At 39.3% G+C, this 25,258-nt stretch overlaps 1 protein-coding gene across 6 annotated transcripts in view; it reads right to left on the bottom strand.

Moving 5' to 3' along the window:
• Positions 1-25,258, bottom strand: part of FARS2 (phenylalanyl-tRNA synthetase 2, mitochondrial) — a 235,224-nt gene that overhangs the window by 96,633 nt on the left and 113,333 nt on the right. For all 6 annotated transcript variants that reach the window (XM_063401775.1, XM_063401756.1, XM_063401786.1 and 3 more), the window contains one exon: positions 1,560-1,720. In XM_063401775.1, the coding sequence (XP_063257845.1) occupies positions 1,560-1,720 (161 nt within the window). The remainder of the gene's footprint in view (positions 1-1,559; positions 1,721-25,258) is intronic.

The following is a 25,258-nucleotide window of genomic DNA, read 5'->3' as shown; positions in this document are numbered from 1 at the left end:
TGAGCTTATCCACAGTAAACTGTGCCTTTGACATATTCAGATTCCTTCACTACACTTGACTTACCTAAAACTGAACATGAAAACTACATGCAACTTCGAGAAGCCAGATACCCAGCCCTCTCTTTGACTCACCTTCAATATCAGTCCACAGCACTCCAACAATCTGGGCCTTTCCCCAAAAGTCCAATCTACTGCTAGTATCAATTTGAAGTCTGGATTCACAATTTTAAAGCAAGCAAGAAATCTCATTTTAGTTCCATCAGATTGCAATCCATTAACCATGCCACAAGCTCAGGAGCAAAGCCAATCAGAAAGATTGGGGCTGAAAAGGAGACTTGAGCGTTTCTTATTGAAAAGAACAACAAACATTCTGTAGATCAAGGAAACCTACAGGCAGATACACCTTCAGGAATGGTAGCAAAAACCTTTCTTTCTCTCAGATAACTAACTACAAGCTGAATGCACAAATTCCAGTTATCACCAAACAAACAAATAAAAAAATCCAACAAACCAACAAAAAAATCCCCAAACCCCTACACAAACCAAGAAAGCCATAACTATCCCCCAAACTTATCTCAATATTTTGATGCTACCAAACAAAATATGAGAGAATTGCCATGAATTAAAGACAAATGGATGGATGCTGCCATGTAGAGACTACTCAAATGTCATCTATCACTGTTGATTTCCCCTTTAATAATTACAATTCTTAAAAAAACATAATCAAGCCGTACACAAAGAAACGAAGCAAAATGGTAAAAGACAGCTGCAGAAGGTATTTTACTGCTTTAGCGCTTCAGATGTCATCAAGCATCTGTGTCAGCTCAACTCCCCCAAAGACCAGCTGACACCACCTGACTTGAACCTCCCCATGCTCCTGCTGAAGAGCATTATGGAAGCAGCATTTCCACTCAGTCCAGTCATGCCTGATTGCTTTGTAAGTACAAAAAGCAAGAAGAGGTTGCTAACTTCAAAAATCACCTCAGCAGAGAAGTTACAAAACAAATACAAGCTGAGCCTGCACTCTCCCTCAATAGCCAGGAGAAAAGAGCTGACATTGAAGACAGCAAGGCACGTCCACAAATAATTTGCCAAAGGTTTACATTGAAACTCACATTGACATCGATGATTGTAGAGTGAAAACAATGGGGAAAATTGAGACTGTGTTATGATCTTTGAATGTTTTGCATCAAAAACATATTTATAATGAAACAATCACAGACACAACTCAAGGACATAACCAAACCATAACATAACCAAACCACAGGCCTAAATCAAACCCTATTCTGAATATATTTAAAAGTTAAATATGTGCTTAAGCATTACTCAGAATAGTGATGCTGACTGAATATTAGCAGAAACTTATAACATTATCTGGTTGAAAAAAATGTTATTATCAAAAGCTGGATTTTTACTGCAGAACATCAGAGAATCATGATAGCTGTAAAGCTGCTGCTTTAAAACCTAATCTTTTAATGACACAGAACGTTAATTATGTGATATTTACTAGGGGTGTGCATATATCACAGTAAATTATTATCATATATATGTTATTTTACCTGGAACTTTATTTTTTGCCAAATGTGAGGCCCAATAAATTGTTTCAAGAAGCGTTCATCTTCACTCCAGAACAGTCGGATGTCAGGGATATCGTACAGGATCATGGCCAGCCTCTCCAAACCCAAGCCAAATGCCCAGCCAATTTTATCCTGAGCACCAGCTGCAATACACAAACAAATAAAAATTTAAGAGCTTAAGTTCACAACGTGGAAAATTACTGATAAATTGTTCACCTATTCATTAAGAGGAAATAAAGAAAAAGGTGAAATGGCAAACCAGAAAATCTTACAAGTAACTGCCAAATTAATGATCTAAAGGCTACAGGACAGATCCTACTTAAATCAAAAACTGCAGCAAGACCGAGCACATCACTGAGTCCAGGAACCAAAATGACAATAAAACAAAGCCACAGCCTTGACAATTTGTGTCCAAAGTTCCAGACAGGCTTGAGAAATGCTGCATAATGCTATACATCATTTTATATATATACATCAGCCCTTTACTATGCTCACAGCTGAACATTTCCTCACTTGACTCTGCTGTGTTTTATGAGACACATAAACATGAATCCCCTGTTCAGAGCATTTTCCTTGTCTGACAGACCAAGTCAAGCCTACAGAGAATTAACATCATTACCAACATTTCAAAAGACCATAATTGCCTCTTTTGAGGCTTCTGGGAGAAACAGAGCAATGGGATGTGAGGCACTGTTGCATTAGCATCACACCTCCGATCAGGGAAATCCTGAGCTGCTGAGCTGCCTGGGAAAAGCCACTGCTCTCACATAAACAAGTCTCTTTTATGCAGCACTAAATATAAAAGGATAAGAATATTTAATAAATAAAAGCTGTACGTATTAATGATGCAACATTTCTGTCAGGAAAGTAAATATTCATTTACAGGGCAGGAGCACTGGTTCATTCAAACAGGGATCTTTCAACACAAGAAACTAAGTCTATGTTTAGCCATCATCCTACTGATTTTGAAATAAGCTGAGAGCCCAGAAGCCCTGGCAAAGGCTCAGAGCTTTTTAAAACTTAAATGCCTAAACAAACACACATGCTGAAAGGTCATGTGCACGTGTGAGAGACTTGACTCCACACCATCGGCACTTGCAGTGCGCTCCTGAGTCACACAACATCTCACAGGCACACACTAGGGCCACAGCAGCCTCAACAGTATCAATATCAAAAAGGAATTTTTTGGAAACTTTGAAGTCAGCAGCTTCCCCATCTTCACGCAGGAGGCTGGAAGCACAAGTCTCTCTGAGCCTTGTCTCAGAAAGGAAGCAGCTCCTGTTACTTGGACACTGATGACAGACATCCTGAGTTATCCTGTTGTGTTCAATGCTGAGGCTAAACGGGCCCGAGTTCTCTTCAAATAGAGGGAGGCATACCAAGCTTGGGAAACGAGACACACTCACAGCTTCAATTCCATTAATTCACTTGAACCTGCCTATTTTTCTGGAATAACAGGTCCTCAGCAGAACCTCTCTGTGTCCCACCTGCTGCATCAGCAGTACTGCACTGCCACAGGAGTTACATCAGCTCGTAAGAGTACTTCAGAGAGGAGTCAGGATATTCTGCCTGTCTCTTCTCATGTGCTCAAAGGTAAAATTTTGCAAAGCCATTTGAAAGCAGACAGTTCATCAACTGAACTATGGAAGTCCTAGGAAATAGAGGAGTGGGTGTGAACTCAAAAGGTGCCTCATGGCAGAGCTGCCAAAACAGTGCTTAGACCAACCAGCAGACTATGAGCTAATCGGACTCTGGAAACCTACAATCCACACTACATTACATGAAGAACTGCACAACTTGCTCCTGTTGATTTTTAGAGAAAGCAGAGTGACTCCAAAGAAATTGACTACAAACTGAAATTTGTATTTGGATGGGATTTTGAGCTTTGATTTTAAGTGTAAATAAACTCTTTCTCTTCCATGTTGAAAGTACTATTTCTTCCCATACCCCAGTATATTAATTATATTTGTATGATGGTGAAGAAGGGAAGATAATTCATTGCAATGGTATTGTATCTTCAAACTTCCAGCTTGCCTTTCCTAGATCAGCAACTCCTGCCTCAGTGAGAGAACTATTCATTTCAGAAGTACCAGACTTCCACATACATATGGGAATTTCTGCAGACCAACCCCCTCCTCCAGAGGTAAAGTAAAGCACCAGAAGCAGTATCCAGGAAGGTCACTGCCTAATTTCAACAGAGGCATTAAACCTGAAACCTAAAGATGCCACATTAAGCACCAGCATTATTAATTCACAGATGCTCAATAAAGTATACATGGGGTGATGATCCTCCTTCCCCATATTAGTGATGATTACTGGTAGATCAGACCAGGGGAAAAAAAGATCTGACAAAAGTTAAGAACAGGTGCACATTCTGATTAGCAGAGCTTTGCATTTAAGACTTGGGCTTTTTTATATGAGAATGGTAACTGTAACAATTTCACTGTAGCACTTTTTTTCCTTATCGACTTGCTATGAACTTGAACTTCCAACGAATGTCTTGTTTTTATATCAACAACTTCTTTTCTGTCCTAGTTTTCTTCCTTGGTTTGCTGGGGTTATTTTTTTAGAATGACTGGGACACATCACAGGTTTCTTCACTTCGTAGCAGACAAAGAAATTCTGCTATCTGCCTAGCAGCTCAGAGCAGTGTCATCTGAGCTATGATTAAACACCTATTCACCAAACTGAACTTGTCTTTTGGATGATCCTTGTACAATTATCAGCCTTCAAACCCCAAACTTCTCAAATGTTCCCAGTGAAAGCTGTATCAGTGAAGAATTACCTCTACTCAGACAAAATAATTGAAAGAAAAAGGAAAATTCAGATTAATAAAATTCCCACTCAAATCAGCCCTAGCAAATCTCTGCACTCAGAATCTTCAGTTATTTTGTCTCTGATCTCTTCTCCAACTTTCTATTTGTAAAGCTCCAAGTCAATGCAGCATTGACTTAAGTCATTTGAACTACCTTGGGGGACACAACAAGATTAATGCTTGGCTCTAAACATATTTCTGACTAGAATAGATCAGGTGGTGTAGAAATTAAATGAGCCAGTTATCATCCTGTTGAGGGAGGGAGCAAGCCATAGCTTACCCAACACAAATATATGTTTAAATGCACCCAATTTTGGCAAGTATTATGCAAAGAAGTCAAGTGAATGTGAGTCAACAAGGCAGGAAGAGTGAACACAGCACAGTGTTAAATGTGGCAAAAAGCAGTTTGAGGTTCTGATGAGAAGATCTGGCCAAAGCAGCAGATTCCAGGGACCTGGAGGGGCAATCATAGCATCACTGCTTGAAATAACACAGCCCAACAGATAAAGCTTTCCTAACACACGAGCTTTCCCCAACTGGCCATCAAAGGTTTTTACACTGCCAGGCTCCTGCTGCCTCACATGAAAAATTTGACTCCCCACCAGAAGAAAATTGCTGGAAGCTTTGCTTGTCAGGTAGCCAAAGATGGAGGAGGAAAGGATAAAACAATTTGTGTGGCTTCCCACACTGAGGGCTAGGACAGCCCAAATCTGATGTCAGAAGGTTGCATCACTGCAGCTCAGTCTTACAGAAAAGCTCGAGAGTCCTTGTCTTCCTTGATAAGTGACATCTATTTGTCCTGGACTTTAGCTTCGAGCCCAAGGTGAATCAGTTTACATGTAATGTAGACCAAGCAAGTCATTCTCCAAAAAGCAATGTTGAACGAAAGTTAAATTTGCTCAGTCAGGATGGGAATCTTCCCAATTATTCACTAAGGCTTAAATAATGACCTGCCAGAATGAATGGATTATATCGCCCTGAATCCTAAGAAAGAAACAGAGACAGAAACACATTCTCAAGGAGTGTCAGGCAAGACATTCTGCTCTGTACAACAATTTTAAGACATAATTTGCAATACAGTATAAGTAACAGGTTGACAAAGCTTTTCTGGTTTACATTCCAGTCATACTTATTTTTATATTGATACTGGCTTTTATTTAAGAATTTTTGCTACTTCTGTAAAACTGCCAATAAAGAAATCTTTCTTTCAATAGACCCTAAATTGGGTCTTCAAATTGTCATACTCAGCAGTTACTGAGAAGTGAAAGAAATTAAATTTTGATCTTGGATTGAGGCAAAATCATGAATACACAACAGCCTGCCGACAAGGTGCTCTTCACAAAATGCACAAAAATTAATACATCCAAAGTATGAGTTGCTGAAATCTGGGATGAGTTCCAGAAGCAAAACCTGAATTTGATCTCTTTCTTTCAGTCCAAACTATGACTGTTAATGGAGCCAATTCCAGAACTAAAATGGTGGGAAGAAGGGTGAACAGATTCTCAAGGGCATTTGGATTACACATCATGTTTTACAAAACAAATCAGCTTTAAACTGCATAGAAAGTAAATTATAGGCATAATGAACACTCAATTTCACACAAAACACCACCAATTCTGGAAACAAATGCCAAGGCCCAGATTTGAGTTCTATGTGATTAATGGACAGCTTATGAATCAGGCTTTGAAAAACATTTTATGTGAAAGAAATATTTACTTTTTTGTAGAGACTACGAATGTATAGTTTACATTACTGCCACAGCAATGGGACAAATATGTTTACTTGTGTTAAAAACAAGCCATTTTAAATTATTTCCCTAGTATTTCCATAAATTATTTCAGATAAAACTCCCATATGTTTGGAATCAAAAGTTTTACATGGAAAAAAAGTAATACTAAGGCATCAGTGTAATAGAGAAGAGTTTCTGAAACTGCAAGGTCATGTGGCTGGGATGTTAAGCAACTGAGGCCAAAATGCTTACTGAAGTTTTCTCTGAACTCCTCTCCACTGAAAGCAAAAAACAAAACCATCACATTGTTCTCTTGTAACTCAGTTAAGCTGATGCATTCAGGCCCCTGTGTGCAACTCAGTTTAAATTACATCCTAAAATGAGGACTTGGCATTCAGACTATGCATGCTAAGAAAGCCACTCTTCAAGAATTCAAGAAAAGAAGTAAACATTCAATTATGCCCATTCTATGGAAAGAGAACTTATCTTTCTAAATCTCATGTGTGGAATAATTTTCTAACAGTAATAGTCACTTTGAGACCACAGCTATGTCTCCTGGGTCAGACTGATCTTTTCTGTTCTCTCCATTTGAAAACTAAGCAAAAGAACTTTAAAGGCTTTGCATAAGTTTTAATAAGTATGTTTATTTTTGTTCTATAACCAAAAGAGCTATCTATATACTAAAAGAACAGCCTGCCTTAAAAAATCTACCCAGGGAAGCCATCCACCAGATTCTACTTTCTTCTAATATGTAATTAACATTCATTCTACCATTTTACCAATATTTCAACAGGTCAAGTAGCTGGGAAGAAAACATTTCTGATAGGGAGAAATGGATGACCAGAGCAGAAGAGGACATGAAAACTACATTAGCAAGAAGAGGAAAGAATGAACCAAAGCAACAACAAGGAGGAGCTTTCCCTATTTTTCCGACTTCCAACAGATACTTTTAACTTCAAATTTTTTTTATCTTTTTGCTTCTGAAGTTATTAATTTCTCAGTTCTCCTTCCTTGCTCCTTTCCATCTTCCTACTTTTGCCCAAGTCTATCTCTCCGATTCCTGCAAGAAGCATTCCTCCTAAGCATTCCCAACAGAATCAATGCCAAATCCACCATTAAACAGAATCTTACTTAGAACCTTGGATATTTTTTCAGAGTTCATAACCATACACTGCAATAGCATCCTACCCTTCAAATTATGTAGAATGAAGTATCCACTAAACTCCCAAGAGCAATACAAGACATTAGTCATTAACTATTAAAACTTAATTGGTATATGGTTTTCTTTTTCTCTGTATTTCAGGCTGCATAGCTGAACAAATGGCTTGCTTAGTTTTTGAGGTATTTTCCTTATCCCTGTCTTAAGGCTGAACATTTTCCATGGATGACAGTGCAATTTGCTGTCCTAATTTATGTCACAGCGCAAAAAATTAATTGACTCATTCTGTCTTTTTCCCCTGGCTCTGTCTGCAGGCTACAGTACTGCTCTTTTTGTTCTTTGGATGTAAAAGCAAACTCCAGTTCCTCTCTTTATGTTTTGTTCATTCAGGAAAAGCTGGATTTTGAGGGTTTGGGCCTTTTAATATCTTCTAATACTGGTAAATCTCCCTAGACACTGAGGCCATGGAGACTTAAAAAAATAAGTGCTATAAAGGAATACATGAGGGGCTCCCACTTGAGAGAAAGACCAAGCCTACAATACAGTTCAGAAATTCAATTATGAATCTCATTTTTTCAGGGTGTAAGTACAGCTGGACAAATTCCCTTCACATATATTCACTGCCCCCAGATGCAACTTTCTTGGTAAAATTTCACCAAAGTTGATAGCTTAGTGTCTTAAAAAGTGACTTTTTCTTACAGAACAACAGACAGCAAAGAGCAAGAACACAAAGATCATCACAATGTGGGACAATCTGCATGAGATTAAGATTTCCTCAAAAGATACAGAGGTAGCAGTTCATCTGTCATAGCATGGGACACTGTTCAGCATGTTTGATATTCCTGTTCAAAAATCAGAACAGCCAGAACACCTGTATGTATATAAAAAGATTAAAATATATGTTCAGCTGAGAGCAGCAGACTCTCATGATTACTCTGAAAGTATGACACTGCACAATAAATTCAACTTCCACAGGCACGGACTGATATCACATTTTGTTTTTCTACAGCATGTACCATAAAGAAGCCTTGAGCTTATGACTGGAGCTCCTTGGCTTTACAACATATAAAAATAATAGACAGATCAGGTTTACGATTTAGCTCCTCTGCCACAAACTCATTCTTGGGAAGAAAGTCATGAAAAGCCTTATGATCACTTAGGCATCACTTGCCTTATAACTGGAGTTGGGTAATAGTCCTTCCTTTCTAGAATGAATTAGGTAAGGCATAATAAATGTAAAACATTGAAGTTCAAAATCTTTCTGTCAATAGTTCTTCAGTATTCTGATGGTAAAGCTGAAAAAAGATTTCATACTGAAGTACAGCATTTATAGTCCAACTTCAATGAGTTCTAATGAATTCCACTACAAGTGTTTTGTATCAGCTCTGACAAGGTTCTGGGTACAGACAATTTATTTATTTTTAAGAAAGCACAACATGAAAGGTCCGGGTGTATTTAAGTGTATTGTCACATAGCACAGGATCAAAAAAAATTGTTCAGAAGCACTACTCCCAGTTTTCATTTCTTCTTACTAGAGAACTGCTCCATCAGCTCTGTGCTATACCAGCTTGAAAGACATTTCTTACTTTTGCTCACAAAAGGCTCTTCAAAGAGTGGCTTCCCAACCCACGCCTACTCATTGATGCCCCATCTTAAAAAAATTGACCATTGCATGTTCCTGGACAAAATATTTTCTGTCAATAGGTCTCATGCTATTAAAGACATAGATGTGATTTAAATATGTAATTACAGACATTAGCAAACGAGATTTGAAGACAATGTCACAAAAGACCCTCTTGCATTTCTCTCTATATTTCTTGATTCCAGTGTTTCCAGCTGTCATTTGTCAAACCTGAACATCTGCAAATACCTTTACTGCACCTGTAACACAGCTTTGGATGCTTAACTAGTCTTCTGGTACATTTTGTACACAGACATGCATAAAAGAGATAGTATGTAGCTGTAGCAGAGACAGACACCTCAGGGGACTCAGCTCTGTGCCCCAGGAACAGACAGTGACCCATGACCTGCTCTTCCTCCTGGGCCTAAAACCTCCTGTTTCCTCTCTCATCTTCATGTTCCCAGGAACAATTCCGATGGAACAACACCTGAACTTACTAATTAGTGTCTTTAGCTTGTAGTGCACTACTTGACTTTTGTGAAGCAACAATCCTTTGAAATGCCTCACAGGTAAAGGACTTGAGCTGTGCCCAATCCTACACCTGCTCAGTGGCACTGTGGAATGGCACTGCTGTGTCCAGAGCTATCTGTTCTGGGGCAGAAACTGAAGGGTTTCACTCAAGGCAAAAGAGTTACAATTTGATGGCTATTAACATTTTCTCTTGGGGTTTGGGGAGGCCTCCAAGCAGATGCAGAGGTACCTGCAAGAAGGTGCTGAGAAGCAACATAAATCTGGGCAACACTGGTGGCTACTTAACCATTACACGTTGCAAAGTATCTGAACTAAACCAGATCCTTCAGTTCTGGGAGAGAACTGGGAGACAATACCACAAATAATTATTCACTCTATCATAAGAAATGCAGAGATAAACACTTTTAGACATCTAAATCAGATTAGATGAATTTGACCCTATGTATCCATTTCAGCTTTAAGCTTTACAATGAAACAAGCATTGCTGTATAATTACAAAGAAAAGAACAAAAATCTTTCATCTCAGAGCAATTACCTTGTGTTAATATCTTTAAGATTTTTCTCTCTCAGATTTCTTTCAATTAGTTTCCTCATTTCTAGCAACTTCTTTCGTTATTTCAGTACTCATATGACACAAATGCAATAGAAATTATGTTTCAAGTACTCCCCAGTCCTTAGTTCCCTCTTCCTGCACTGCACAAAGTGTTTATAGACACTTTTAAAAAAAAATTAAACTATACATAATTTATTTCAAGTCATCTTATTCATCAGTAATACTACAGGACCATAGCCAGACCTCCATGCTTTTCTTGCTTATGAGAAGAACATTTAAGTTAGTGATTATCTTTAAAATTAAGCCACCATCTCCATATGAAGTAGGTGACAAAAAATGTTTAAGATGAAGTAATTTTTCCTTAAAGTTCAAAGTAACTCTTTTTCATTTACTTTCTGATTTGTACAAAATTCATGAGTTCTGGCAGCAGTACTTTTTTTTTTCTCTGAAGTACAATGATTTTGTTAAAAAGTGACATAAATTGCATTAAAATTTGGCATAAAGTGGTTGAAGGAGCTTCACACAATACAGTATTACCAGCTACTGGAGATGAAAGAAATGTAACATCATAAAGTTGCACCTAAACTATATAAGAAAAGCTTAGGAAAAGACAGAAGAAAAGGTTTAGCTAGAAGTCCTTGAAATAATTTGAGGAAGCACATTAGCTTTTTTTTGCAAAGGCTTCTTGCTTACTCTTGCCATGCAGTTGAAAAGGCATGTAAAAGATGATGGAAACAGATACACAAGTAAGTGAGGGATGGGTTGCAGGATGACCCTGCAACTACCCTCTGCCTAGGTATACGGACTCTATAGAACAGTTCAAACCATTTCATAAGGGCCAACAGCACAAAACAGACCAGCTCTATTTAGCTGTGAACAAGGAAGGATTTTCCTTAGAAGAGACTCAAAGAAGACAAAGACTGCCACATAAAGCACTCAATCTTTCACAGCTATTTGAAAAAAATCCCCATGTTTCTCCCACTATGTTCATATAAATTCTCAATTTTGTCTAATATTTTGTATATGTAATAGAGGTATGTACACACAGAATTACTCTACAATACTTGTAATTATATTACACTGATGACTCATAAGAATGTGATGATATACAACAGAATACTTCCATTTTTCAGTTTTCAATTTAAAACATCCAGAAAATGGCCCACAAAAGTGAGCCTTAACACAACACTTGGTGTTTCAATGAAACATTCAGATATTCTGAAAAAATAGAATTAAGGTTGCCTGAGGAACACTAAAATGCTCTCATCTTAGCAATACATTACAACGCTGTCTGCAGTGAGACAAACAAGTATCAATCTTTCCTCAAGAGTTTGCTCTGTTCAGCTCAGAGAACAGACAATGGTTAATGGTCCCTGCTTGCATTCCTTGTGTTGCTGAACACGTATCCCAAGCGCTTCTCGCACTGAGCAATACTCGAGCCGAGCTCTGAAGACACATTCTTTCTTTTATGAGCTTCCCAATGAAGCATTTGGTTCCACAATATTTAAATGTTTGCAAAATATTACACTTCCTGTTTTTCTTCTTCTGCACGTCTTTGTGAGTTGGGCAAGTATTAGTGCCTCCTGTATTGAAGCTGGAACTTGGGCGCTTTGGAGCTTAAGGATCAAAAGCATCTATTCATTTTGCTCCCAGTCTGACGTACCTGGGGCCTGGTGTTTCTGAGCACCAAGGATGTCAGGGGGCTTAATGCATTCTAAGTACAGCTCCCTATTACTACAGGTGCTGCTGTGAGCATTGACACTTCTGCAAATCAGACTTCATCGTCTCAAGTCAGACACCGGGCCAACAAAAAGCACACAGTGAGTGGCCACATGCGAAAAATTTAAGTTCAAAGATGTTGGTACACTCAACTAGGAACTTTTTTCCTCAGGAAGGAAGAGATGGCAGAGCAGCATTCAAGGGCACAGACTGCTTTCCTGCTGTCATTAAAGGCACCCATATCATGCTTTCCAACTACTGCCTTAGTGAGGCAGATACTTGTTAGAGCAGTATCCTCCACCAAAGCAGTTCAGTTTCATCCACAGAGGAACAATTATCCTGGAAACTGAATCAGATAATGGTCCTTCATGGGAGAAGCAGCAAACTCAGTCATGTCCTTTACTTCCTAAACACTCCTAATCTCCGTGCCCTGCTCTGCCCAGGATGCTGTAGGATGATAAAGGTTTCTCTCTCTGTCTCATTGGGACACAGCACAAAAGTTTCAAGGGAGCAAGTCTCCTGTGTCCTGGGAAAGGACCCTTCTTGTGTGCCTTTTGGCCTCCCCCCAAAACAAGTCTCCTTCCATGAGCACACAAACCTGCAAATAAGGTGGGCTAAAGACATAGTTAGACTTGACTAGAAGTTGACTCAAAACTACAGCAGTATATAATCTGAAGGCCACAGAAGTCAACAAAAAAACCCAAGCATGCAGGCCTCAGTACAGCTCCTTCCTCAGCAAACATCACCTCATTCCATGCCCAGAACAGGGCACGGAGGACAGACCACTGTCTCTATCCCACTGTCTCAGCAGGGATAGAGACATGTGCCCAAGTGGGTTTTCTGTCTGTCACTATCACAGCATCTCGGTGGGAAAGATCTGACCTTCACTCAGTGAGTTTTGTGTCTTCCTTGTGGACTATATAAATGGAAATATTCTGATAAGCACAGAACATAAATGAGGACACTGCTTTGATTAGATGGTATTTCAATTCACGGCTAAAGTATTTAAATGAATTATCAAAAAGGCTATTTATCTGCTTTTCTTTCTGGAATATAAGAAGAATAATTTCTCTTGCTCATTTGAAGAACTGCATTTTAAGGTCCCTTATTAAAGAGATTCCTTTCTCTAAAAAAGTCACTAGTTCTCTAGATAATATTCCTTTTTCACAATTGGTAATTAATCTCTTGTTATGCACTGAAGTTAATTTTGTAAAGGTAGTGCACCACTGACACCTAAAGAAATGAACGATAAAGGAAATGTTAGACCCCCTAAATCTATAACTCCTAAGTAGCGACAACTAATGAAATAGTATTTTCTACTGGAATCTTTTTTTAAGCACTAGATAAAGGGGATGCTGTGCTTTTACGATTAACTCACATTACCAAATTGAGTCTTTTATAGCTGTCAGAAATATAATTAAAAGAATAATCTTTCTACAAAATAAACATACAGATAGTACATAATTATATCTTTCTTCTTTGCAGTTTGAAAATTGACAGCAATTGCTATAGAAACTCATAACCAGTCTGGTAATTTTTGCCCTGCACTCATGTAGAGAAGTCCATCTTGAATATCAGTCCCACTTGTCAATAGAGGAGAATCTGAAATAAATTAACATTTAGTTTTACAGGACAGATACTAATTGGGTTGTTATTTTGTCACTGTGTAAATTTTCAGTGACCTTTCTGAAAAGAAAGAACAAGTCAATAGAAAATGTTTCTTCTTGACTTTCTCCACCCCCATTTTAATTTTTTTTTTTTACAGCCATCTGGAGTTTCTTAATCCCTTCACAGAAATACATAGTTTCTTCTTTTAATTTTTTTAAGGTAGAAAGAATATGCTAGGAAGTTCTGGTTTTGTTTTTTTTTGTTTGTTTGTTTGTTTGTTTTTGTTTTTGTTTTTTTTTGTATTTTGCATTTTACTTTAATGGAGGTTTTCTAAGTTTTTTATCACAACTACCATATTTGCAGCAAATAGCATCAAGTTTTCCAGCACAAAGCAGACTTAGATCTTGCTTCCCTCCTCACTCTCTTCCTTGTTCAGGAAATAGAAAAAAGAAAATGGAACAAAACAAAAATGCAGAGGGGCCACTTTTCAACAGCTGATGCACATTTGTACATCTTGTAAAGAAATACCTGAACACATAATCAGTTTATCTACAAATACCCACTGAAGCTTACTAAATGACAGCATTTCTAAATATAAGTTATATCAGCACAGCTGTGGATAGACTGAACCAGTTCAAATCCTATTATTCACTCTGTACTCTACCACCACAGGCTCTGAACCCTTCCCTCTGCTGGGCAAGGGATCTTGCTAATATTAAAGGCAATGGAAACCCACAGCTCTTTTAAAAAGTGGCATGACCAGCCCTAGGAATTCTCTGCCTCTCTCCTGAAAGCAAAATTGGATGCACATGCACGCAGCACGGGAAGCAAACAGGAGGAATTAAAAGTCTGAGCGCAGTTCCAGAGCCATGACCTCACCGGGATTACAGACATGACGGGACAGCTCACTCCACTGCACTGATGGATGGGCACAGGCTCTGCTGGGAGCAATTGAAAACACGACTGAACAAAGCCCAGGGCAAACTGCTCTGTCTGGACTTGTGCTGAACAGGGGGTCGGACCACAGAGCTCAGGAGGTCCCCTCAGACACACATAATTCTGTGAGGATGGTTTTCTCTGTGTGTTCATAATTCTTTATAGGAAAATCATGTTCAATCTTTGCTTAGGAGGAATTTTCAGGCAGGAGAAAGTCCAAAATAGTCACCTCAACAGAAAACTTCATACACAGAAATTACACACAATTCCAGTGGGCTTCAAAATAAAAGGAGCCTGCGAGGCTTTAACATAACATTGCCAAAAAAAAAAAAAAAAAAAAAAAAAAAAAAAAAAAAAAAAAAAAGGGTAAACATGGCAGTGGGATTTTTTTTTTCTCAATAGATCACATTTTAAACTGACACACCCCAAGGTCATTTACATGCAAACCTCCCTCCTGTCAATTCTTTCTTTCTGCAGTGAATGGTTAAGCACATAATTTGGAATTTTATACGGCAACATGCTTCAAACAGCACATTTAGCTTACCTTCCTCATGGAACCACAATCAGAAGAACTTCTAAAAATGTCACTCGTTATTTATGGAGCACTTCATCATTTCAAGGCAAAGTGGACAAACAAGTTAAATATTAACACAGCTCTTGGGATTATGGCACCATTTCACAGATGGGAGAGAGAAGAGCTGCAAAATTTCCTTTAAGAAAAGCTGATTTTGGGTGCCTATTCCTGGGCTTCTGGGGATTGTGAGACCTAACATGTTCCTGTCATACAGGTTGTGCAAACTGTCTAATAATTTATGATACATTTGAAGAACTCTTTGTCTCAGAGTAAGAACTCACTACTTAACAGGCTTTTTTCCTCCAAATTAAAACAAAACTCCACACAAGGACTCACACATTTCTTTATTGTAGAATATTGCAGTGAGATCTTTACAGTCAACAAGATCTTAGGAGTTCCCACAAGTTACTAAGGATACCATATGTCCAATTACACAAGACACTGAATTCTGTGAAGGATCAGCTAACATGGAAAACTGCTGAGCTTCACATCCTGTGAAATCTGTGGTTCGTGAAAACAATGTCAAACAGTATTTTTTTCCCTTCTTTCCTTAGATCTTCAGAAATAATTACTTAGATTTTAGAAATAATTATTTAGATTTTACTTTAATATTTTGGAAAGTGGTAGCCTATGCCAAGAATACAATACTTCCTACCATAATCCTCATATAAATCACTCAAATCAAGTAAATTGTGATAAAAACAACAAAAATTTAATTGAAATTAAACATACAAAATAATAGGAATTGCCAAATCAACACACAGGTAAAACCATCTAGACCAAAGGGGATTACATGCTGCAACTCCTCTATTACTAGTAAGGGATTGGAAAATTGATAATGCAAAGCAGAAAATGCCCCTGGAAGGCAACCTCACCATCTGGCTTATCTCAAACCCAAAGGGAATTAAACAATAAAAGATAATAATTTTCCAGCAGTGATGAAGCAGTGCAGAGTGGGGGACAAGAACCCCCAGTCTCTCAGGCACAGCTGAGAGACTAATGTTTATGAAGCATTTTTGTAACACAGTTCTTTATGTCTTCTAGCAAACATCAAGCCTTAGGGAAGTGCTACAATTAACCTTGTCTTATAAATGATGAAATTGGAAGTATACTAGTCATTTGCTCAGAGAAACCAAGTGACCAATTAACTAAGGGAACACCACAGTTCAGTGTTATTCATTTTTAGAACTGATGTCAGAATTACAAAAATATACTTCAACAGAGGTTTCTCTACTCTGCTCCAACTTTGTGAAACTTTTGAACTTCCAAATATATTAAATTCCACAAGCTGATGCTGCATTAATTGAATCTTAATTATACAGTTTTAAATTACTTCATCTAATCAATAACCTACCAATACTGTTTTTGAGGAATTTGCTATGACAAACTGAAAACAAGCAAGGATCCAGGATTTGGATTTAAAATTCTTAAACTGTCCATTTTATCAGAAGAGACTGTAAACTTCCTTACTAATCTCAAGATTAGACATATATTGAAAAGATACACTTAATAAAATCTATGATTGCACATGTGCAGTATACTGTCTGTGTGGGACAATAAGCATCATCAGGTTTTGCCTTATCAGCAAACTGCGAAGCATTCCCAGCTAGAAAGAAAGTCAGGAAATATTTGGTTACCACATTTCTCTACTGCAGGTTTTCCCCTTCTTTTTCTCTGATACAAATGTTACTGGCCATGAGACAGAACAGTGAGATCAAGCCCTCCTCAGCTGCAGCACAGAACTGGATAACCTTCATTATCTTTTTCATTAACATACTTCTAAAATATGCATACCTCTAAGAATGCAAACCACAAAATCCTATAAAATTCGTATAGTTGCACAGGTATGACTTAATATTAAATTATTGTAAACACAACAGAATGATCACAAATTCATTGTACTTGTCAGTGTCTAAGATGTATTGCACACACTTAGCACATAACTGTAAGAGGTTTTTAGCTTTTGAGCAGTTTTCATCATGACTGCCTACTTTCCTGAACAATTTAAAATGTCATCAGCCTTTAGAATACAAACAGATTAATCAAAGTGTCTTCAGGTAATTATCACATGAAGTTTGCATATAAGTTAGAATAAGCTTTCTTTCTACAAAATATATCTCGTTTCCTCTAGTCAAGTAAGATGGGATAGACTCTAAGACACAGCAGTCCTTGGCTGAATATAAATCCTTCCTACTTTTTATTGTCACAATAGAAACATAAGTTCTTCTGCCAAAGTCCAAGAAAGAATCACCAATAGCAGCAGATTTTGGTACATATTCATTTTGACTTCTCAAAAATCAAATCAAATCAATAGAGCTTGCCTATGCAGAAATGCATTCAGATATTAAAACTAGTATTTGTTTTTCATAGGTAAAAAAAAAAGCCATAGACAAGAATAAATCCTCATTTTCGATTTAAAATAAATTCTCTACATATCTACACAACCTAGAATCAAAATAAATAAGCGTATGTATTTATGTGAAGAAGCTTTACTCTGAAACAGGCTTGCAATTTATGTGCAATTGGCCAGAACTGGAACAAGCATGAAGGGCAGAACAAAAGATCCCCAAGCACAAGAGCACAAGATGGAAAGCAGAAGGAGAGGTAAAAAGGAGAAAAAAACACCATCCCACAATTGCACAGACTGGACTGCATAACAAGCTCAGCTGGTGTGAATTAGTATAAAAGCTCCTCCAACATCAGTGAAGCTGTGCCAATACAGACCAGATGAGATCTAAGCTGTCACTAGCCAAATGGCAAAAGAAAAAAAAAACAGCCCAGTTCTTATTTATTTCAAAATATACCATTGGCTTCACTGCTACTGTTCTTAGTTTCCTGCAGCATAAGTAGGAGAAAAATTAGAAATATTGTATTTCCACAGGTGTGCATATAAACATCTGCTGACTGCACAACCAGTTAAGCTATCCAACACCATCCTGTGACAACACTTCAGATCAGATGAAATTCACCTTATTTCAGATTCATAAAAAAACCCACATAAAGTCAGGACAGAAAAAGAGCTGCAATCTTTATTAGAAGCCCTATGAATGACTTTGGAAAATTTCACTCTTAAAGAAATAAAAAAAATTCAAAGGTTGTAAGCACATAGAGGAAATCAAGAAGAGCAAAACCAGTCCAACATCAATGCCTTCCCCAATATGAGGAGATGAAAAGACATTTGGAGCAGCATCTGCACTTTCTTCCTATCCAACTTCTCAACAGAGTCCAGCCATGATGTAGTTGTGTACAGCTGGCATTAACGTAATCACAGCACAGAAAGGAAGTTGAACTCAGTAAAATCACTGGTTCCATTGTTCATGCCTTCTTTTAGCTTTAGTTGAAATTTACAATACATTCAGACAATCCTTTCAGATGAACAAAATTGTCCTTTACTCTCCCTATCTTGCTGATAGAGACTGCAAGGTTGTCTCTGTGGTGCACAAAGGCTAAAGGTACCCAGCTCCCGGAACAAGTTAATTCTGCTTCCTACTCAGATCAACAGGAATATCCAGAAACAACAGTTTATCCCACTTCTTTCTTGCTGAGGTAAACTAGCTCTGCTGCAGCTAGTCTGTGGCCAACATATACTGAGGATTTACTCATCTGCCAAGACTGCAGAACACACCTGCCTCTTCCAGTGACCCAAAACCTGGTGTGCTATTCCCCAGACTTCTGCTCCTACCATTAATCTCAAGATAAACTAATCACTAACATCAGCCTTATTGAACCAGCTTAAACTGGCAAACCTGCCACCTATTACCAGAGAATCACAATTGTGTATTGATCCTCACGAATTTTTGACTTCAAAATTCACAGTCACATAGACACGCTATGATAGGAAAACTACAGTGCCTGCCTTTATCAAGGCTCTCCTCCCTTTGAATCCACATAAAGTAAGAAAGAAAGGTGAATTTGCACAACTGCACTTCAGGCAATGCACACAAATAGCTATGAAGATGTACTGTTGTCTGCCCTTAAATTGGTCTGCACTTTATGATCATGAAGACTGCCAGAAAAACCGAAAGACACCAGAGTGAAATGTTGACAAAAACCTACATGCAAAACACCTCCCAATCTTTTCAGTCACCACTGAAAAGAACAGATGTTCTCACTTGCATTGAAAAGTTACTCTGGCTTGTCCACATGTGATAAGAAGGCACACAGTACTGGGAGGTGATTAGAGGAAAAAAAAAGCATCACACCGCAGGAAGACTGCTGATAACATCAACTTTGATACTCTTTGACTGAGGCAAGAAACATACACTTGGGTCCTCAATATCACTACGGGGCTCTTCCACGTATTTTCCATCGTTGATACACTTGCTTTTTAACACCTCTATAAATTCGATTCAATAACAAAAGACAAGAGCAAATCATCAATAAAGATTTAAAAGTATCCCAAAAGCTTACAGTGGTCTCTTAAGGTAGCATAAGTGTAGGTTTCACTGCTGAAATAAAGCCACAAGGCCATCACTCACCTTGTTAAATGGTGCTTGTCAAAAAAAAGCCAGGGCTGATTATTTCAACAATAGCAGCCAAATCCATCTGCTGCTCAATGACCATCCAGAAATCACTTACAAGCTTCAAACACTGAGCTACTACTGCACATCCTCTAGATATGTACACAAAATCATTACTAATCAATTGTTATTTTGCAAGAAGTTTTCTTTGGCCTTCTAACCTTAAAGCTCAGCTGAGTGACAACAAGGGTTTGTGGATGAATTTAGAGTAAAATTATGCTAGGGGGTACTTCTGAAGCAAACAGCAAACACTCTGCACCCACAACTTAGTTCTGATTTTGTGAGAGTTGATTTTACTGTTCAATAAAGTGTCTTCCACCAGGTGTGCTTTTGGGGGAGCACAGACAGAACAAAAAGCAGCTGCACATCATAGAAGCTCTGGTTTTGTAAGCCTGGTGGTTTCAAAATTCAGCAAATGCTCACTTTTGGACTTCAGTCCTGTAACTAGAAGTGCTCAGTAACTGGGCATCACTGAAACTGTTAATAGTCTGAGAAGGGTATGACTACAGAAACCTTGCAGAAGTAGGACCATGAAGATTTATAATCATCATGTTCAACAGCAGAGCTGATGACAGTGGAACACACAAATATCAAAGTACCAAAGGAAGAAAAACCTCTTGGGATTCTCTAGTTCAATGGCCCTGGTTCAAGCTTCGCCACCTCAGGCTGCCTGCCCAGAACTGGGTCCAACTGGGTTTTGAGTATCTTTAAGAAAGACCTCAATAGCAGGCAAAAGCAAAGCATTACTCTACACAACTCTCAACTGCTCTTCCATACTATCACAAAGAAGAGACAAAAATATTTTTAATCTATCCCTCCTCACAAAATAGGCACAAACTAAAGTCTCAAAAGAATAAACAACACCTGTTTTGGATGGGGCAGACAGAAAAAAACAAGAGCAAACCTGCAGATAACCTAAGTCCATGGATTTATAAGAGACCATGATAAATGTGTGTTGATTATTTGCTTAATACATCTGGAATGTATTTCCTCATTTATGCAAGAGGATGGTATTGGGTTTTTTCCACACAAAGAACAATCCTCCACTGGGACTCATAAAGGCAGTAATATTTTAGGAAGCTACTATTACACTAAGAATAGTTGAGATTGTCTTGCATTTTCTTGTTCACAGCTTTATAATTAACAAAGTAAAAATGTAGGCTGTTATTTTTGATGGAAGTTTCCCCAGAGAGATCAAATAATCTACAGCAGCAACAGCTTTCTATAATTCTGAATATAATTATAGGACTGAATTTCTTCTTATGGTGTAAACAGTCACAGTTAAGTAGATGGGTCTCAGTGATTGCCACTTGCATTTCTAAGGACACTCGCACAAAAGCTGGATTGCTGTTTACCACATCTTAGGACAGTTGCTAAAGTAATACTGTTAAAAATACTGGGGTTCCACAGGGTCCCATCCTTGGCCCAGTCCTAGATACAAGACTTGGAGGAATATGAAGCCAGTTTGCTGACAGTACTAAACTGGGAGGAGCTGCCATCTTTGGAGAGACCTTGATAAACCAGAGAGATGGGCAATCACCAACCATATGAAGAATAACAAGAGCAAGTGCTGGATTCTGCACCTGGGATGGGGCAACCCTGGTTCTGTGAATAGGCTGGGGAATGAGAGGCTGGAGAGCAGAGCTGTGGAAAGGGATCTTAGAGGCCTGGTCGTTGGAAAATTGAACACGAGTCAGCAGTGCCTGGCAGCCAGGAGGGGAAGTGTGCCCTGGGTACATCAGGCACAGCACGGCCAGGTGGGCAAGGGAGGGGATTGTCCTGCTCTGCTCTGAGCTGGGGCGACCTTACCTCCAGTGCTGGGGACAGGTTTGGGTTCCACAGTATAAAAAAAGAGAGTGAGCTGTTAGAGGGCCACAAGGATGGTGAAGGGCCTTGAGGGGAAGCCGTATGAGGAGCAGCTGAGGTCACTTGGCCTGTCCAGCCTGGGGAAGAGGAGACTGAGGGGAGACCTCATTGCAGTTGCAGCTTCTTCGTGAGGGGAGGAGGAGGGACAGGCACTGATCTCTTCATTCTTGTGACCAGTGACAAGACCCAAGGGAATGGCCTGAAGCTGAATTGGGGGAGGTTTAGGTTGGATATCTGGAAAAGGTTTTTCATCCATAAGGTGGTTGGGCACTGGAACAGGCTCCCCAGGGAAGTGGTCACAGGACCAAACCTGTCTGATTTCAAGAAGCATTTGGACAATGCTCAGACACATGGTGTGAGTCTTGGGGTATCCTGTGCCAGAAACTGGACTCAATGACCCTCATGGGTCCCTTCCAACTCAGCATATTCTATGATTCTATGAATAATTCATGCCATATTAACAAATGCATGTTTATAGTTAGGGGTACTTTATACCGACATTACTATGCTGTATCTGGCATCAGCACTGCAAATTTAAGGAATGTTAATCAGAAAAATGAGGACTACACAAACCTGTACCCAGAAACATGTTTTTCCAAAATTTGATCCTTTTAACCATAGGAAAAAAAAAATCTCTGCTATGCTTAGTGGAGCTGTGTGATTACATACACTACAGTGGATATTTACAGATAGATAGATGTCTACACACCACACAGACACAATCATTCTGAACTTGTATTTGTTTGAGTTTTAAAGAAAAAGCTTTTGCAGCCAAAATGGCCGATAAAAATAAGCACCTGATGAAACACACTGGGAATCAAGGCTTAGGAGGGGTGCTTTAGAAAATAACAGTACAGTACAATAGCTGAAAGGAGCAGCCTGAAGAATAACGCCAAGGACAAACAATACTCATCTCCTGATGGCCTAAAATAACACTAAACATCAGCCCATGCCCCAGGCCTTAGAGGTATGAATTGAGGCTACTACAGAGAAAGAAAGAAGTGCCAGCATTTGTCCCTCAGTGCTGCAGGGGCATATGCTCCTACACCACTCAGGACCAACAACAAAGATGCCCAACATCATCTACGGTTGCAGACACCACAGAAACTCCTCTCAGCCTCTATTTCTTCAAGAACATTGAATTTTCTGTCTTAGCCACACACAGCTGAAAAGCTCTTTCACTACTACAGCTCTTCTTCACAGAGAAAAATCTTCCTACCCAATAAGATTCTATACCCTGAACATCCTTCTACCTTGAAGTTGTATCACCTGCCCTTCTCCTGACTCCTGCACTTTCTCTCTCATGATTCACCTCACCTAAACCCAGACTGTTGTCTGCAGAGAGGTGGCACAAGCTGAAAGCACAGACAGTAGTTAACTGTATATTATTAACACTTTTCATTTTGCTTGATCCCTCTACTCTTTGGCAAACAGGCAAAATAATGAAATTGGATAACACAACAGCTATCAAGACCACCCAGATGTATATAAAAACCTATAAACACACATACAGTTTACACTCTTTAAAATGTAATACAAAATCTACATAACTGACAATATTTCAAAAGAAAGACAAATCGCCTCTTCTTGGCATTATTTTCAAAGGAACTTTTGGATTTCGGCCCCGTAGAAAGAAGAATCTTTTCATTATGGGCACCAGTAGCAGGAATCAAAGATTAAAAAGTATGGCCTTCTGACCGCTACCTCTTTTAAGTATTAATAGCTAAAAAATCAAGAGCACATAAGAATGAGATGGTACTGCAGGATTCCAGTTACATGTGTCCAGTAATGTTCAATGCAGTTGCACTGCCATTACCACTTAAGCAGTTAGTCATTACTCATTTTCACTACTCAGGTTTATCACCACGCAACAGACACAAAAGGCAAGATTTTCTCGCATCAGTTTCTTCTGTTGGAAATGAAGGAAGCATGTATGGTTCTGTTCATCTTTCCTGTCCTGACTCCCATTTGGGAAGCAGCTACAAAAACATGACAGCTTCAAGGCTCCCTCATGTTCTCATCAACTTCTGGCACAAAATTTGATGACATGACTAAACATAAACATTTCTGATAGGGTCAGGTATGGAACAATCCAGAGCAGAAGAGAGGTGGGGAATAACCCTGTAAAACAATAATGCAAAGAAGATACTAAGCAAGGCAGTCAGATTCCACCTTGATTTTACTCTTGGGACCAAATACCATGGATAAAGAAGAGCTACACTCCCATAGGCATGAACTTACTTGCTCTATTCTTCTGTGACATGAACCCTCTTTTTTCCTTGAGCTCCATTTAGGACAGTGGTCACAGAAGATGATGCAGCTGACAGGCAGCACTGTATTTGCAAACAGATCCCAAATATCACATATTCAAAGGTCTGCTCTCCCCAAGTACTCTAGAAGAAATACATTGATGTTTCAGATACTATTTTGTTCTGCTTAAGAGTAAACTCACAGGAGAAAAAAATTCAACAAAGGTAAACAATCATCAGATTTCCCCTTCTTTTATTTAATTGGGAATATCTATGAGCAAAACTTATAGTGCAATGTTCTTGCATCATGTGTGAATGTTTGACTGCAGTTATGCTTCTGAAACAGTGTGAATAAAGAATGTGAATAAAGAACACAAGAGGAGAACAGAGTATTCAGTAAACACCTAAAGAAACCATCATATCAAATTCTGAATCATCTGTAAAGGAACTATGCTACACTGAAAAGTATAATTATAAATTTTGCCTTAATTAAAATGCTCTCAAAATGTCATTGGTTAGCACTGGCCAGATGTTAGTGCACCCATGAATATATGTTTTTTCTCTAACAACTCCTGTGGGATGTGATCAGGAACAGAGCAGAGCAGGCTTAAATCTTGAAAACAAAAAAAAAAAAACCACCAAAACTTTATTAATTACATAAGAACAGGGACAGAAATACTCTTAAACACACACAGAGACAGAAATAAAAACTTCTTAGAACATTTTCTTCTCCCAGTTTCTACCTCCCCACCCATCACTCTTCACAGACCAACCCCTGGGTTTTAGATCAAACAATCACCACTCAAAAACAAACTAATCTTCAATTCAGCAAGGGAGAGAGGAGTCTCTCTCGCACCACAGACTGTTCCTCAGAAAACACGGGTCCACCCCTTATGTGTTTCCATGTCACCCATAGCACCGCCCGGAGAAGTCTGCTAAGGTGACACTCTCTTTTTCCTATGTCCAGCGCTCTCACCGCTGTCTCATAGGCCACAACTACATACAGGGCTTTTTAAGGATGCTGCATGCCGAGCTCTCCCCTTTTCACCCAGGGGCCGGGGTTCCAGGAGCAGGTCTGCCCTGAGGGCAGAGGGCACCACCTCACCCTCCCCCTCTTTTCTCTGCTCGCTCCAAATCTTCAAGTGCCAGTCACTGTAGCAAAAGCAAGGGGCAGCTGCATCCACCCAAAAATGCAGTTTATGTTCAAAAGAGACTCAAGTTCAGTCCATGGCTGACATTATGCAAGAAAAGTCCAGCTCCAAGGCTACTCCTCTCATTCTTCCATCGAGTTCCTTCCAATCATGCTTTATCATCTCGGTCCCAGGCCGCTTCCCTCTCTCCGAAAACCACCAGTCATGAGAATCAATGTCTAAGAAAAGTTTCTTTCTGCCAAGCAAGGGTTAACAGTTTCTTCTCCGCAGGGTGCTACAGGCTGAGGCACTCCCAGGCTCCGCAAACCCCCACGTGGTTGGGCACCTTCTCCCGGAGTTTGGGGGGGAGGGGGGGTGAGCACACACAGAAGGCACTTCCACAGTTTTCCACCCCTCCATCCTGGACGGGGCAGCTCAGTTCCAGTCCTGTCCCCTCTCTTCTCCCCCCCCCCGGGGGCTCCGGCTTACCTGAGCCGACCACGTGTTTCCCCTCCCCCACTCAGCCTCGTGGCCGGGCAGGGGAAGGAGACTGGAGACGTCTCTCTGCTGAAAACCCGGATCCGAAAAGAGGCCGAGCCCCTCAGACTCCTGCTTTTAACTCTTTGTGTCCTCAGAGGCGTGTCCAAACCTCCGAGTGACCAACCCAGGTG

Source organism: Prinia subflava, chromosome 1 (assembly GCF_021018805.1).
Source record: "Prinia subflava isolate CZ2003 ecotype Zambia chromosome 1, Cam_Psub_1.2, whole genome shotgun sequence".
Taxonomy (NCBI): Eukaryota; Metazoa; Chordata; class Aves; order Passeriformes; family Cisticolidae; genus Prinia; species Prinia subflava.
This window is presented reverse-complemented; position numbering and strand designations above follow the sequence as displayed.